The 17,218-nt window shown below is 39.9% G+C and overlaps 1 protein-coding gene across 1 annotated transcript in view; it reads right to left on the reverse strand.

Annotated features, from left to right (window-relative positions):
* Window positions 1–989: 989 nt before the first annotated feature.
* Window positions 990–17,218, reverse strand: part of HTR7 (5-hydroxytryptamine receptor 7) — a 28,797-nt gene continuing 12,568 nt past the window's right edge. Inside the window, exon 2 of the mRNA XM_075423410.1 lies at window positions 990–2,482. Coding sequence (XP_075279525.1) covers window positions 1,732–2,482 — 751 coding nt within the window. The 3' untranslated portion in view covers window positions 990–1,731. The remainder of the gene's footprint in view (window positions 2,483–17,218) is intronic.

The following is a 17,218-nucleotide window of genomic DNA, read 5'->3' on the forward strand; positions in this document are numbered from 1 at the left end:
GCCCACAAGTTTTCTCACTTTTACCCTTCTGATTGTCTCCCCATCCCACTGGGGGAGGCATTGAGCAAGCGACTGTCTGGTGCTTAGCTGCCAACTGGGTTTAAACCATGACAATACTTGAGCAAGTGGGCACAGAAGGTAGCCTAATGAGTGATTTGCTACTTAGGAAATTTGATAATAAACACATTGTCTCCTCAGTGATGTTCCAACATCTGAAAACATAGATCAAGTTCTGAAACAGCCTCAGTTCACTAATGTACCCCATGCTTCATCTGCAACATGGTGTGCAGTGCACACTCAGTCCACAGAAAGCATCTTGTTCTTATGAGTTGTTACAAATTTATTATTATTTTATGCTATTATAGTAATCTATTATATAATAGATGCATTTTATATGGCTACATTGCTACTAATATATTAATATAATTAATGCATTTATTAGCATTAAGTTATGAATAAAAATTTTGTTATAATAATTGACCCTGCTCCACTGAGGGAAAAGCTCTGTTACCAAAGCCAGGAAAAGTGGAATCACATACTTGCGTGAGCTGCAGTGGTGGAGGGAAACAGCTAGAACTAGAAACAGTAAATTATCTTGATTCTTACAAGAGGCAAGGCTTTAAATCATCTTAAGTAGAAATTATGACTGAAATCAGTTTGTAAGGATAAAGTCCAGATGTTTCTGAATGTCTTCCAGACCTCAGTTTAATCTTTCCTTACTGACTTCAGAAAGGAAAGAAATCCCAAGAAGCTAGAAGAGCTTTAAAATGGACAAGAAATTAACTCCTGAAGTGGAACAAGGAGTACCCATACATCAACAGAAATCAAGACTTAAGCATAGACAGTCTCCATATAGATTAGAGAAGGGCTTGACTGGTAAAGCCAAGAGAATTAAAGAAACAAACAAATGGGCAAAGAGCAGACCTGAAATAAACTGTAATCAGATGTATTTGTTATGTGAGCAATATAGGATAAGATCTTTACCTGGTGTAACTGGCACAGCAGCACTGCAGCTAACTGTGCTGCATAACTGTATGCCATAGAAGTTGGTCCACACAACTTTACTCAAACTCTGAGTAAAGTATTGACAAACTGTATTGACATTGAAATAGTAAGATATTCTTTCAGTGCCACAGCTACTGTGCAAAGGCAACATTAAATTTCACAAAGTTGTTTATTTCCAGGCAATCCAGTAAATTAATGTTTAATGGACATATGGTTTTTATAATAAAGAGTATTTCTAAGCAATACAAGTTCTCTGATCCAGCTTCATCTTAAATGGTTTATTTTTACAATAACAAAGTGGAGAGCAATGTATTGTACTGAACTTTCCACCATTCTCAGGTCCTTATTACAGCAAAAATCTCTAGGATACAAGATGCATCCAACATTCAGACCTACTGAAAGTTGCCTGGGGCCAAGGGCCAAACAAATGGGTCAGGCTAACTTTGCTCTTTCCGCGCTAGCAACTCAAACATCCTGCACCGCCTTTTACCCTCTCCTTTCTGGTATTGCTTTTATACCCAAATCCTTTAGATGGTTGTCTGGTCTCTCCAGGCTCACTAGGACTGGTGGGCTGTACGGAAATTAACCTTGCTACATCCCAGTTTCTTGATGACTGTATTAACAGTGCTCAGGAAGCCTGGATCCTCCCATAACTCTTCTTCAAATCTGTGGGGCAAAAGCTAATGTGATAAAACAATAAATTATCATAGTAAAGGACAAATAACCTTACAGAACAAATTCTGGCTTTTCTGCAAGCTTCAGAGCCTCATGCATCCCTGCAGCTGACAGTTTCCGGTTGATATTCCTATATCTGCATTGCAGTAGGTTGCGGTAAGTTGTCCTGAGGTCCCGATTGAAGAAGGCATATATAAAAGGGTTAATGAGAGAGTTTGCGTAACCCAACCATAGAAATGTTCTTTCAACCCACAGTGGGATACAGCTGCACGCTGTACCACAGATGAAGGGCCTGGCGGTTGAGAGGAGGAAGAAGGGCAGCCAGCAGACAGTGAAAGCCCCAACAATAATCCCAAGCGTAGTGGCAGCTTTCTGTTCTCTTTTAAAGATGGAAATATTTTTCTTGTCGTGCTTTAGAAGTCGTGAAAAATTAGTACATTCTTCAGATTCCTTGTGCAGTTTTACAATTCCATTCATAGAAATCCCTTCCATTTCTTCTGGCCGGGGAAAACCAGCAAACTTGTGTTTAGCAGCACTCCTCTTGGCAGCTTTGTAAATCTGGTAGTACATGAACAGCATCACTGACATTGGAATATAAAATGCAACTGCCGTGGAGTAAATGGTGTAGCCAAAGTCTTGACTGATCAAGCAAACCTTTTCATCGTTTACATTTTGGGCCCAGCCGAAGAGCGGGGGGATAGTGATGGAGGCAGATAGGAGCCATACACACAGGATCATTTTGGCCATACACTTCCCATTCTGCCTTACGGGATACGTAAGAGGTCTCGTTATTCCCAGGTACCTAGAATGATAGTGTAGAGTTAGTGTATAGTGCAGTGGTTAACTCATAAAAGTTATTTCAGGTAGTCTGCCCTAAAATAAAACATCTTTGGCTAAGGTTTCCAGTTTACATTTTTCAGTTCTCTCTTAGCATGTATTTCAAACCTGTAAAGTCATGTGTCTTTCACTTGAAAATTTACAGTGCAGATATTCTGTATAAAAGGCCTTTTATTCCAGGAGGAAATCTCCCACTGGCCACAAAGGACTAGGATTTTAATGAATTTGTGCAATCTTCACACAGATAATGAATTTTTTGTTATTAAGGGAATTCTGAAACCCAAATTTTATTTGGTTAACTTCTGAAATGTTGGAGTATAGATGAACACTCACTCCACAAATCCTTCCATTTTTTTGTACTGAGTGCATAGTTAAATTAAAACAAGCATGCATTCATCTTCCTCTTCATCCTTCTTACATATTCAGCATTTATGAAGATCTCTGCTACTAAACTGAGATGATGAGTTGCCTTTCTTACCTTCATTTTCAGATGGGAACAAACAAATGTAGACTTATGCCAAGAGTAGATTATTTCAATACTACAATAATTCTTTTAATCATCATTTAGTTAGAAAGAAATGACAGTTGTTCAACGTTCAGACTTTTACTGAACAAAATAACAATCTATCATAGTGTCAGCTTAAGCAGACCTGGGGAAAAAAACATAGTTTTTACCAGAAGCTAAGTTTAAGGTAGTAAATTGTAAACAGACAAGAAAAATGTTTATAATTGATCAAGTTTCCATAGAAAAAAAAATGAAGTCTGTTCACAATTTCTGTATTTCCTAATCTGTGACAGTTTAAACTATGTAATTTTTTTCTAATTAAAAAAAGTATCACTACTGCCCTATATAGCTGGACAGCAATATCCTAAGTTTGTGTTTGCTCTCAACTACAAAAGAGTTTTTATTTCCTCCCAGACTATGGGAAGTTTCTCTTAGATGGAATTGGATGATTTTTTTTTACACCTAACATTTGGTTTCTGCTCAACAGGAACTTACCTATGAGTTATCATTTCTTCTCAAATTGTTTTATCCTCGCCCCAAAAGAAAGAATATTGAGGAGAGTCAGTGTGATTCATTTTGCTACTCATAAAAGAAATGGTTTCAAATCAGGTTTCAGAACAACATTTTGGTTTTACGAGATGCCAGTGTTTAGTTACACAGTGAAGGTTTTGGAGGGTTATGAACAAGAAATATAGTAATTTGTTTTAAAATATTTTTTTCAGGTATTTTTTTTCTCTCTAATCACCTAGCAAATCAGATATGAGTATTTGCCTGGCTCTGCAGAATGCTGCATTGTTGATTTTACTGCAATGCAGTAAATTATGGCTAGTACTGCTGCTTTATACAAGAACACAGGTATGGTACAGTTCTGGAAGGATAAAGAAGCATCATTTCATGATCTGCTCTGATGAGTAACAACAATCTCTCTGAACAACATCATTGATTTTATATTACTGCTATGGTGTTACCCCAAGGACAGGACTGGTTTAATGTGCCCTATTCTCGACAGCATGCACAAGTACATTACAGCCTATGAAGCTGTGCCTGGTGGGGCCATGAGAACAGTTATTAAAATCAGCAGGGATCAGAGCAGTGTGATGCATGGACCATGTTATTAACAAAGGCGGTTTCTTGTGCACCTCACCATCAGCATTAGAACAGAATCACTGCACCAGCTCCGGCGGTTGTGAGCATACTGTAGAGTCCACGGAGATTTCTGTTTTACAGCATCATGGCCAAAACTGCACTCTCAAGGAGCTGAGAGTTTTCCAAGGCGCTCCGAGACGTAGAAGAGCAGGGTTAGTGTGGTGAAGTTCCAAAGTTTAACTACCTAAGGGATACACCATTCTGCTCTACGTAATGTAACTGCAGCAAGGGCAAGTTACTAGCTGCAGCCCTTCTGGGATAAGAGCTGCACACCCTTAACATTTGTCTGATGAACAGCAGGATTTAGCTACAAGAAGAGTTAAACACATCTTTTGCGCGGAAAGCTTACTTGTCACTTGCAATGTGTTGTTTTAAAAAAATCTTTTAGAAGTTGGTCCACCTTTCTGAAGTATGTCTTTTCCTAGCTATTACCTAATTGGTCATTAAAAATAACACAATTATGAGGTGAGCTTTATTATGTAGCTAAAAAAAGTTGAACTCAATTTCTGTAAAAATCAGATCTGTGGGCTGCATGCTCTGGATGCCTACTGATGCATTCTCGTGCATCATAATATAACAAAAAGAATTAATGAAAGCAGAAGTATACTGAAAAGAATTAAAATTCATCAGTTTTGCCCTGGCACTGCTTTTTGGAAGCTGAGTTTCAAAAATGTTATTTGAAATTAAAATACATTAATTAACACAAAAATACACCAGGGTCCTTTCTGCCTTATCTTTTTTGCTAAATGTAGTTTGATGGGGGGGAAAAGTCAGCAGGCATAAATGAAGGAATTTAATCTTTTTATCTCTATATATGAAAACCACTACCCTTAAAAACTTACTTGCAACTTCAAAATAATGTAAATCACTGCTGTTGTCTGATACACTAGAGAGTGTCCAGGACTTCATAGATTCATGAACTTCAAAAGTGTTGTGTCAAATTCATCACAAAAATATGCTTTGTATACTTAATCTTTAATTACTACCTTCCAAAAAAAAACTGACTAAAGGTAAATCAGCTGAACTTAACATATCACTCCAAAATTATGTAACATCTTGAGGCCTTACTGCTGGGAAAGAATTAAGTCAAATTCCCTAAAAAGCCCATTGCATGTATCTCAGCTATCCTCCACAAGAGAGAAGTGTCTCGGACTTGTTATTCTGAGATTTGTTTCTTTTACACGCCACAGATGTTCATTTTCATCTTGGTGGGAAGAAACTGTGCCTCAGTTCTCGCTTGCAAAAGCAGGACAATGCTATTTTCTTTTCTTCCTCTGAGTTTCCTGGCTATATAGTTCTGCCAGACAGGGCATCCACCTGCATTACACCCAGCACAGTAAGGACTATGTATCTACATTACTCCCCAAAACCACAGTATTGCAGACTCACAGCCCTTAATTCTTACAAACTGGTCATGGCATTTCTCATCTGACACTGCCTGATGCTGTATGCAGAACACCAAAGCGCAGGATGCTACAGCAAATGACTGTCAGGCAACTCTGTGAGAAGCATGACACGTACTCCAGTCACAGTCCTGCTGCCTTTCCAAGAAGAAAGCGAGTGGTGAAAAACGAACAGGGAGAAGCTGGCACTAATATCTAGGTGATACAACAACAAAAAAGATGATGGGAATTTTTTTGTACTACATCATTGAAACGTGGAAAACAGCCCCTTGCTCAAAGAGCTCAAAATAAGAGCAGACAACTTAGACCAAACAGAAGGCAAATGGTGATGGACAGAGTAAATTTCTTTTTAAGCAAGTGTGTAAACACACAAGCACATCCCCATTCTAGATTGGTTTCTTATGATTTCTTCAGTATCTCCTCCATCCCTCTGGAGGATCAGAAACCGACTCCTGTGCCGCAGTTCTGTTCAGGTGTGAGGTGCACGCAGGGTGCCTAGCTCTAGGTAGGAAAAATTATCCCTTGTCATCTCTTTTCTGGAGCTCCATTCAAACGTATGTGGGGGGTAATGAGCCTCCTCCTTCATGGGGTGTTGTCATCGGTTATTGTGAATGATCGCCTTCTGCCACATCCACCCACAAATGACCAGCAATGGAAAAGGTAGAAGAATAAATTCCTTTTTTCTCCCTTAATAAAAATCTGGCTCCCTGTGATCCAGTATTCTTTCCAGTACCTCTAAATTGTTACAATTTAATGACAGGCAATCGTTATAGACAATTCAATGTAAAACCATTATAACTGATAGGACCGCTCCTGAGAGCAGTCGCTTTGTGGGTTTTTTCATTCTGGCTTTTTGATACCAATGCATTACAACGACCACACACAACAGTGTTTATCCTACAGTGCTGAAAGCCTCTGTTGTCATTTGAACTGTAGATCACACAGGTATTTCTTATTACAGTGTACTCAATATATTAAACGTTACAGCAAGTGTTAGGATGTAACATCTATGAAAAGTAAAATGGTATATGGCAGAGGGAACAGGCATCCACAGACCCCTGTGCCTGTTTCTGGCACATCATTTTATCTTTCTGTGACACTTTGTACTCTCTTTTCCCATTCATGTTTTAGATACGTGCTTGTTGTAATGGCTGTCATACGTTACTGCTTGCACAGCCGTTATTAAACTGGAAACTAGACTGCCACTGTCTCCCACTAGATGTTACTATATTTAAAAATATGAAAGATTTGATATGGCTTCTTTTCTTGTAAATATATTTATTCCATTCTCTAACCTAGGAAATAATGAAAAGTAGTTTGCTTTATCTGCACTACTGTGCAGTGAGTTCATATCCATCTACTTATCATCTACTAGAAGAACTTTTCAGGAAGATCTTTCTCACCACCTTTATGCGAATAACTCTCCATTTGTGGCTGAATTGATTGGTAATTCTATAGATGTAGAAGAAGATGCTAATTCTTCCTCCAAGAAGGAAAAAAAAAAGGTGTAGTGCCAGGCATGGCAGCATTTCAGGTTAACCAGACGTGACTTTTTTTTAGTGGCATGAACCCAATTTTTTTTTCAGCAGTAGAAAAGTTCATTTCCTTTTCTTTCTGTTTGTTTCTGAGAAAGCTAAGCATAGCTGTAATATTTAAGCTGTAAAAGTGGAGACTTGTTTATAGCTATATTGGAAACTTTCAGATGGGTCTAGTCCTCACACCTTTTGAAATATCCAGAAATCAAACTGAGGCTTTTACAGCTACATTAACTTCAACAACAGAAAGAAAATAGTGAGAGGATGGTTCCATTTGGGATCCTGTGTCCAAAATCTTTCTTACATCTGTTATATGGCTAAAAGATAAAGAAAAAGGTAAAAGCCCGTGCTGCTCACTGTGAGCAAAGTCACAGAGTAACAGAAAACCTAAGAGCAAAGAGCATTAAAACTGTTTTGAAGCCTCCTGCCACACTCTACTAAATTGAATGCACCATGACATCAAGGTCACTTCTGCCACTTTTGAAGCACATACATGTAATTCCTTTGCCTGTGATCTCTATGTACTTTATAGGCAGATAAAATTCCATTTTAATGAGTCCACATCCATTTCTCAGAATTCACCAAGCTGATCTAACAGATAATTATTCCAGAACCTGATTAGCATCTTTCACTGTCTGAGTTCCCTTTTATGAAGCAGAATGGATTACTATGCAATAGAACTAGAAAGTTGTATTGGAAATTATATAGATGTGTATTATAGCTATTTCTACCAGGAATCTCAACGTATTGTTCTGTTACCACTTACCATTTCACTAGGAGTTGCCCTTAACCCGAAGCTCTTTCAGTTCTTCCTATTTTTATATTTTAAGAGAGTCATAAAGCTGTTTTATTTCAAACACACAAAAATGCTTACTTCTTTGCCTTTGTGCTCTTTTTCTAGTACAGCAGCTTTCCAGCTTCAATACATATCTCCTTGTATTAGTTTCTTTGCCAGCCTACAGCTATAGAATCCTGTCTAATGATTCACCGCAACACCAACTTCTTCTGAAGAATGATGCTGATCTACTGATCTTCCTTCAGTGGCTGTGATTCTCTCATGATCTTCCATACTTTTTCTGTTAAATTCAGTTGAACATTAAGAGACATTTCACAAGAACAGGAGCACAATGTCATTCCTAAAAGCTATCCAGCATTCAGAAATCAATAGCAATCAATCTAGACTTTTTTCCTTATACTTTGATACATCAAATAGTAAATTAAACGTAAATTTAACAAGTTGAAACTGATCAAATCTATTATTTCTGTTATGGCTATGTCAAACCACCTAACAGAAATTGTTCTCTTCTTTAAAAAGACTATGTTTTTACACTGAGCAAGAGATGTTCTGTCCCACAGAACTGCTTTTAAATAGAGTAAGATATACAAACTGACCAGGAAAATACTATTCCCATCACATATTTAAGTAACTGAGATAGAAGTAAAGGGATAGAAACATAAACAGATTTAAGTGCTGAGACATAAGCATTAGAGTGCACAACCATGGTTTTATAATGTGAAAAGTAACCTTGTTAATTATTGTACAACAGTATCAATACCTGCCATTTTGAAATACAGGCTGGCCTCATAACCACAACATGATAACTGCTAATTTATTGTCTGCAAAGAGGAGGATATTTCAGAGGCATTAAAATACCTTTCTCCTTCCCAGAATTGAACAAAGTTACTGATTTCATTGCATATATGACAGCTTTCAGAATATGAATTAGATCACATTAAAACCTAAACACTAAATATTGTGCAATGTTAGTGTGAGACAGCAGAATGAAGAAAATCAAACCATTACTCACTGGAGGAAAAAAGACTTTGTTCAACTAGTTCTGTGCTCCATCCAGTTAAATGTTGCATCTTTTCTACGCAGTGAACTAGTACATAGTTATAAAAAGTCTTAGCACAGTGGCCAGCTTCCACATCTTCATTGAATTTGCTAGGAATGGTTAAAGTTCTACTTTGTCCTTCTCAGTCAATGTTGAATGCAGTAACATGAAAGATCTTAAAAGTATGTTTTGACATCTATTGTTTTAGATGCTTATGCTTCAGATTTCATACAATTTCAACATTATTCTTGTTATTGAAACAGTGATACTTTGATTTTGATACTTGGAAGAATGAGGATGAAATATTTGTTTTGCTTTCAGCAAGGTTAACACTTTCCATTATTGCCCTTCTTGCTCTCAATTAAATGTATTTCCTTAAATTCTCTTTACAAAAGAAAGATATTTGTTCCTACTGTTAGAGTGGCTACATATTGAATACACTACTATACTCTTATTGTGTACAGTAAATGTTCTGACTTTATTTTTTTTTTCTCAAAAAGCATTGTAAGGGTTTATTTTTGATGGAACTCAAGGAGCGTATGCTTTCCTGGCAGTGGGGGAGGATTAAGTCAATCAAAATTAAATGTCTGTTCATTCTAAAGGAATGCAATTTGCATAACAGAAGATTATGTCCTACTCTCTTACATTTCTTTCAGTTTCTCCGTACTTTCATGGACTTTCTTCCTCTCATATTGCATAACTTTACAGCTTCATATTTTTCTTATTTATTCTAGCTCATTTTTGATTCTTTCAGTTTTATTCTATTTTTACTTCACTTTCTTGCGCTGCCTTATTTCTACTTCTCTCTTAGCTCTGTACCTTTCCCTCTTCTTTTTTGCCTACTGATCTAAGACATCCATCCCATAGATGTGGGTGGATGTATTCTGCTCTCCTTCTAGGTAATATGTAACAACTCTATTGCCAGAAAGAGATGTGCAATGTCTTTCCATTCAACTTCTGTTATCTTAGCCATAATTTCTGAAACCATATTCCTCTTTCCTTTCAGACCTTGGCAAATTACCTGTCTTCAGCCTTTGCCTTTCATTTTCCCTCTGCATAACTGTCAAAGTACTTGTCACCAGTAACTGCCTTGTTCTCAGCTTCCTGACAAAACAGTTCAGTAGTCTTTGGTTTTCCACTACAAACAATACACGGTTTGGAAGAGAAGGTCCCGACATGTAGTTGCTGATGTTTATCTTGCAATGCTGACTAAATGCTAGACAATATGTATTTGCTAGACAATATTTTTCAGTTACCCAAATAAATATTTCATATTATAAACTAAACCCTCTTATTAACTGTCTTTCAAGAAAACGTATATTTTCTTTTCTTGTATCTTTACTAATGACGTAAACGTAGGAGATACAAGAAGCGAAACGGACTTTGGCCCATTCTGTCCTTCACCAGACTCCTAGAACCTAGATGCGTTTGAAAACTGAAAAGGCTTTGGCAAAGAAACATGTAGAATGAAGTTGCATGCTGTAATGGAGGACTTCCTATTTTTAAACTTTTTCAAAATGTCTGAACTCCAACTTCGCGGGGTTCATCATCTCTGGTTTCCTGTATGTAAGCGTGGTTTGCATAAGGAGTGGAATAGGATTAATTATATACAGAGCTCAGAAGTGCTTCTCACCTCACTTCTTGATAGATAATCTGTAAAATTTCAAAAGCGCAACAAATTTGGGCAAGTTACACATGAAGAATCAGTTTTACTTTACAGTGTTCAACCATGTGCAGTGTTGAGGGAAAATAAAAATAATTTCATGCTTTTCTAAAAGAAAATGCATAACTGTGTCAGAAGACACACTACCCACTTCTGCCCTTTTGCCCTCCCTGAGATTTGCAAGTTCCCTTTATTTAACAATGTTCTAATTTTTTTCCCAGTGTTCATAAGCAAGCAGTAGCGGAAGAAGAAGTGAGAAGAGGGTCAGAAAGCTCTTCCTAAGTTTTTCTTTCTTTCTTTCCAAAAGCAAAAAATTGTATTAAAATATACGATAAAGTACAATTCACAATACGTATTACTAACATTTCAGGAATATTCCCTACAGAAGTGCTTCTTGAGCTTTTTAAGTAATGTCTTACTTCACTGAAAAATTCTTCATGGACTTCATCACAGTATACACACAACCTGCTTCACAAGTCCTGAAGGCCAGGCCCTCCTACACTGTTACACCTTCATACCCTATGGTATATGTTACACCAGTTGTTGAGTCATTTTATCAATTCAGGATAAAAAAGAAAAGCAAAACATCTTCAAACATGACTGTTTGTTGCTGTATTCAATAAGGTGATTTGTATCAGAAAACATTATTTTGTTGAAAATTCACATTTCAGTTTACTGCACATTCAGTGCCTTTTCATCATTACAAAATATTTTAGAATCATAGAAACAAATGCAGTGCATTTCCATCATGTCAGCTGTTGTACCTAAGTATCTAATTACATGTAGACTGAAGCTGGTCATATGTGACTATTTTTTCATTTTGGTGTGTATGATATGGTATCTCACTTTATTAAGTTATTACAAGATGCCTGGCCCCTTTTTGAAAGGGCAAAGAAGTTCTTTTAGCCCTCTGATACTATCTGAGAAGACTAGGCTAGGGAAAGCTTTGTCCTAGAGAAGATGTAAAGAGAAAACACATTCTTATTTATTCCTGTCTGTTTGTGTTGCAATGTTCATTTCAGACTGGGTGTGCAGCAAAGAAGAAGTTCAGGTTGGAAGAAAGCTAGGGAAAGAGGTTTTTATCTCATAGATTTTTTGTATGGTAGAGGAGAACTGATTAAATCTGAAAAGGGAAAATGAATCTGAGGATGACAAGTAAATGATTTGCCATGACTGGAGGGAGGCGGCTCTGGCAGTGAGCTTGAGAAGCAGCAGAGGAAACCTCAAGCACAAAGGCATGCATACAGTTCAAAAGCTACTGAGAAAGGGTGAGGCTTGACTTGAAATATTGTTTAATGGTGTTACATGGGACTTAAGAGGGAAAAGAGAAAGATGCGCTGGGAGTTGCTTATGTTTGTTCTCGTTTTATCCATCTAGAGAATCTGAAACAGCAAGTTAATGGATGGGAGGAAGGACAGGACCACTGGATGGTGGTAAGGCACTGGTGGAGAAATGACATAGCTCTATTCTTTCTTCATTATAATAAAGAAATGCAGGAGGAATGCCTTAGCATTGAAAGTCATCTTTATGGTGGCCTCAGTTCCTGAGGAGTTAATCTCACGTTCTGATTCTTACTCCCAAACTTTTCCACCTCCTGCAAAATAAATCCCGATGTCCTTCTGGCAACTACACAGTCTCTCAGAAGATGAGCATTAACCATGTTCTTTTGCTGAATGCCTTTGTAATCAGAGGATTTACAGCCTTAGATGATCCATTTGCTCATTGGCCTGAGCCACCTATATAACTGAAGATAAGGTTCAAGTCCCTAGACTTAATTCAATCCTATGGGCTAAGCAGTATAAAAAAACACAAGTGGATGTCATCAGGTTAACCCATTTGGCCAGCTGATAGGCAGAAGCACTCCATACAGATTATATTTGCTGATAAGAAAAGATTTATTTGTTGCTTTGCCCTTGATGTGGGGGAGAGTAACTTTAAGCAAAGATGTCCTGGTGACGGAGGATGCCGAGAAGGTAGAGCTACTGAATGCCTTCTTTGCTTCAGTATTCAGTGCCAAGGCAGGCCCTCAGGAATCCCAGGCCCTGGAGGTAAGAGAAGAAGCGCACAGAGAGAATGACTATCCCTTGGTCGAGGTGGACTGCGTGAGGGATTGCTTAAGCGATCTAAACGCCCACAAATCCATGGGCCCCGATGGAATGCACCCACAAGTGCTGTGGGAGCTGGCAGATGTCATTGCTGAGCCACTCTCCATCATCTTCGAGAGGTCCTGGAGGACAGGAGAGGTGCCCAAGGACTGGAGAAAGGCCAATGTCACTCCAATCTTCAAAAAGGGCAAGAAGGAGGACCCAGGGAACTACAGGCCGGTCAGCCTCACCTCCATCCCACGAAAGGTGATGCAGCAGCTCATCCTGGAGGTCATCAACAAGCAAGTGGAGGAAAAGAAGGTTATCAAGAGTAGTCAGCATGGATTCACCAAGGGGAAATCATGCCTGACCAATCTGATAGCTTTCTACGATGGCATGACTGGCTGGGTAGATGAAGGGAGAGCCGTGGATGTTGTCTACCTCAACTTCAGCAAGGCTTTCAACACGGTTTCCCATAACATCCTCCTAGGGAAGCTCAGGAAGTGTGGGCTAAATGAGTGGTCGGTGAGGTGGACTGCGAACTGGCTGAATGGCAGAACTCAGAGGGTTGTCATCAGAGGTGCTGCGTCTAGTTGGAGGCCGGTAACTAGTGGTGTCCCCCAGGGGTCAGTACTCGGCCCAGTCTTGTTCAACTTCTTCATCAACGACCTGGATGAAGAGTTAGAATGTACCCTCAGCAAGTTTGCTGATGACACCAAACTGGGAGGAGTGGTAGATACACCAGAAGGCTGTGCTGCCATTCAGCGTGACCTGGACAGGCTGAGGAGTTGGGCAGAGAGGAACCTGATGAGGTTCAATAAGGGCAAATGCAGGTCCTGCACCTGGGGAGGAACAACCCCATGCATCAGTACAGGCTTGGGGCGGACCTGCTGCAGAGCGGCACTGTGGAGAGGGACCTGGGTGTCCTGGTGGATGACAGGTTAACCATGAGCCAGCAGTGTGCCCTGGCTGCCAAGAAAGCTAATGGGATCCTGGGGTGCATTAAGAGGAGTGTGGCCAGCAGGTCGAGGGAGGTTCTCCTCCCCCTCTACACTGCCCTAGTGAAGCCCCATCTGGAGTACTGCATCCAGTTCTGGGCTCCCCAGTTCAAGAAAGTTGAGGAGCTACTGGAGAGAGTCCAGCGGAGGGCTAAGAGGATGGTGAGGGGACTGGAGCTTCTCTCCTACGAGGAAAGGCTGAGGGAGCTGGGCTTGTTCAGCCTGAAGAAGAGAAGGCTGCGAAGGGACCTAATATATACTTGCAAATATCTCAAGGGTGGGTGTCAGGAGGATGGGGCCAAGCTCTTTTCAGTGGTGCCCAGCAACAGGACAAGGGGCAATGGGCACAAACTGAAGCATAGGAAGTTCCATCTGAACATGAGGAAGAACTTCTTCCCTCTGAGGGTGACGGAGCACTGGAACAGGCTGCCCAGGGAGGTGGTGGAGTCTCCTTCTCTGGAGATATTCAAGACTCCCCTGGACAAGGTCCTGTGCAGCCTGCTGTAGGTGACCCTGCTTCAGCAGGAGGGTTGGACTAGATGACCCACAGAGGTCCCTTCCAACCCCTAACATTCTGTGATTCTGTGATTCTGTGATTCTATGTGGTTTTTTGAAGCACCACCTGAGATGAAGCCCCTACTCTGTTATACAGAGGCAGTTCCTGAGCAAAAGAAAACAGAGGAGTGGAAAAGAATACATTTTGCAGATCACGAACTGGAAAAGATATCAAATCGTCATTTTCCTCTTTCAGGTTCCCCCCATCTTACCCCTTTGTTCCTCACACCTGGAGGTATTGTCTAAGCCAACAAAGATTTCACGGTTTTGGCACAGTTTGCAGTTCTTCTAACATATTTCTCTCCTCCCCTTCTGCCTTCAAAAAAGGTTTTGGTTCTCAAACTCACAACTTACTAACAGAGCTCAGATCTCTCGCACTCCCATATCCTGACCAGTATCGTCCTGTGGCAAAGACGAGCCCTCGTGATTCCAGGCCAGACTGCTGGCTTCAGCCAGGCCAGAGGAGACATGCCAGGAGACAACCACCAGACATGTCTCAGTCTTGGGACCATCCTGTTCTGTGCAACCATTCAAGCAGGATGTAATAAAAATTGCCATGTGTTTTCTCTGGGTTCTGCACTCTGCCAGACACCAGCACAAACATCCCTTAGGTGAGCAATGAGACAGGCTTATAGCCCACAGGATCTGTGTCTATATTTTGGCTGATGTATCAGTCCACTTCATATGTGGCAGCAAGGTGGGTCCCAGGATGCATGTGCTACAAACAAGCTGGAAACCAGAGCAAACTCTGGGAGGGCCTTCAGAGAGGGCAATGAAGTGCCTGCAGATGCACATGGCGGCGTGCCTGCGTGGATGCAGCTGAGGCAGCCCAGAGAACTTCTCAGGACTTGTGGTGGAGACTCAGATTGGGGACGGGACACCAGGCCTTTAGATGGTTCTCAGGAGGAGGAGGTTGCCAAAGTGGTTCAATGACACAAAAATGGGGAACTCCCAAGTCCCTGTGCCCAGCTGAGCACTCTGGCTGCTCTCTGGCACCATTCAGACATAAGACCCAGGCCTGCAGTGCCCCTTGTTTTTTTCAGGAGAAAGCCTAAATACACAAGGAGCTGCAGAGAGCTCTGCTCTGGGTGATCAGGGAATCTGAATATCGGGTTTGCCCTAAGCATACCCAGCTGTCACTTCAGATGCAGTTTAAGTGGCCTGCCCAGAACCACAACTTAAGCCTATAGACCCTGATCTGGATCATCACAAGCCAAGGCTGGTGCTTTAGTTGCATAATCGGTTTTTTTTTATATTGCTTGAGTTAAGCTAACAGCTACCTTCAACTAAAATGTACGTGGGCTTGATTTCAGAGCCATGAAAAACTGTCTTTTTTAAAAAGAAAATCCTCATCAGACTCCCATAAAGCAGTAATGGCTAAGGTGATTTTCTCCAACTTCGCTACATGAGTCACGCTTGGATTGACATTAAACATCAGCTTAAAAGGAATTATTTTGAAAGTTATAATGGTGTTTCAAAATGAAATCCTCCTACAACTTTAACTAGAAAATCATGACTGATGTCTTCAGTACAATTAAATGAAGCATTTCAGAAACTTCCACAGTGTAAGTGATGAATGAAATGAAAAATCACAGCCCATTGAACTGATAATATCACTGTATTAAAACAAAGTATCTGCAGGGAATAGCTATTTAAATGTGCTGATATTTATGTCCCCCTCTTCCTTCCTTGAATACAAACAGTTTAAACGTAATATCTCCATACAAAGCACTTAAGGAACAACCTCCTCTAGAACACTTCTTCCCTCCTCCCCCTTCTTTCTCTTCCTCTCTTTGAATAGACAGGAAAAATACTGGAGGACCTGGTCCAAATTCTCCTCCTTGCTTCTCCATGACAGTAATTTTGCAAGAGCCCTAAATAACACCTATATAGTGATCATGGGTGAATCTCAATACAGAACTAATCTACTTGGACTTCTTTGGCTTTGTCAATAGCTGTATTGGCCTGAAGGCAGATCTGAGTTTGTCAAGAATCACACAAAGATTTTGCTATGTTCCATTGAGTCATATACATAAAAATCGTAAACATTCACCTCAAGTTTAACATTTTTGCCCAAGCTCAGCAGGAAAAAAAACACAGTATGTCAATAAACTGCATTAGATACACAGGAAAATCTAAGTCTAAAGCAGATTTAATTAGAAGTCTTCTTTCTAAAACTTTGGATGTGCAAAGCATCTTACATAGAGTCTAGGTCTATAATATTACCTTTGGAAATGTCAACCAGAGGTATCTACTGTTCCTAGAAAGTGGGCACTGTGGGTTTTAATTTCCCTCCTTTCCTGAAAAATATGTTTAGACTATTGTCATTGTAGTTACGCATAAAATACAATTTTCACTAATGTAACCTTCTCACAAAGAACTCCCAACGCAAATAGGTGAAAGCAAGAAGAAAACCCACTAACACAATAAAAGTGAGAAATGGCAGCTTTGGGATTGTAACCGAGGTACTGAAGGAGCCAAAGCATCTATGTAATTCTGTTTCATAAAAATGTCCAAGATTAAAAAGGACACTGTACCTCCTCAAACACCAATATATTCTGGCTGACTAACTCAGATCTAACTTTACTTGAGAACAGCAGCAAACAAAGCAAAGAATTATTGTAAGGCTGAGTCAATTAACAAAAAAAACCCCATCAAACTACCCAAAGCACGGGGTAGGGAGTTTGTGATACCTTTCCAGAGCACGAGCAACTAAGTACAACTCTAGTCAAAGCAGTAGGAGAATAAGCTACCTTTGCTCCAATTCACATACTGACAGGTATCTAGCAGTGCTGTACGAAGAATGAAAAAAGCCATGCTGTGTTTCAGGAAAGCTTTAAAATGGCACTTCATTCTGAACTTTATGAAGGAAAAATCCAAAGGTTTTTTTGTCCTGAACTGACTGGTTAGAAACACAATGGTGCACTGAACCCTGCTTTTCACATACAAGCAAATGAACTGAACCAGCTTGTTCTGA

This window comes from Opisthocomus hoazin, chromosome 6 (genome assembly GCF_030867145.1).
Source record: "Opisthocomus hoazin isolate bOpiHoa1 chromosome 6, bOpiHoa1.hap1, whole genome shotgun sequence".
NCBI classification, from domain to species: Eukaryota; Metazoa; Chordata; class Aves; order Opisthocomiformes; family Opisthocomidae; genus Opisthocomus; species Opisthocomus hoazin.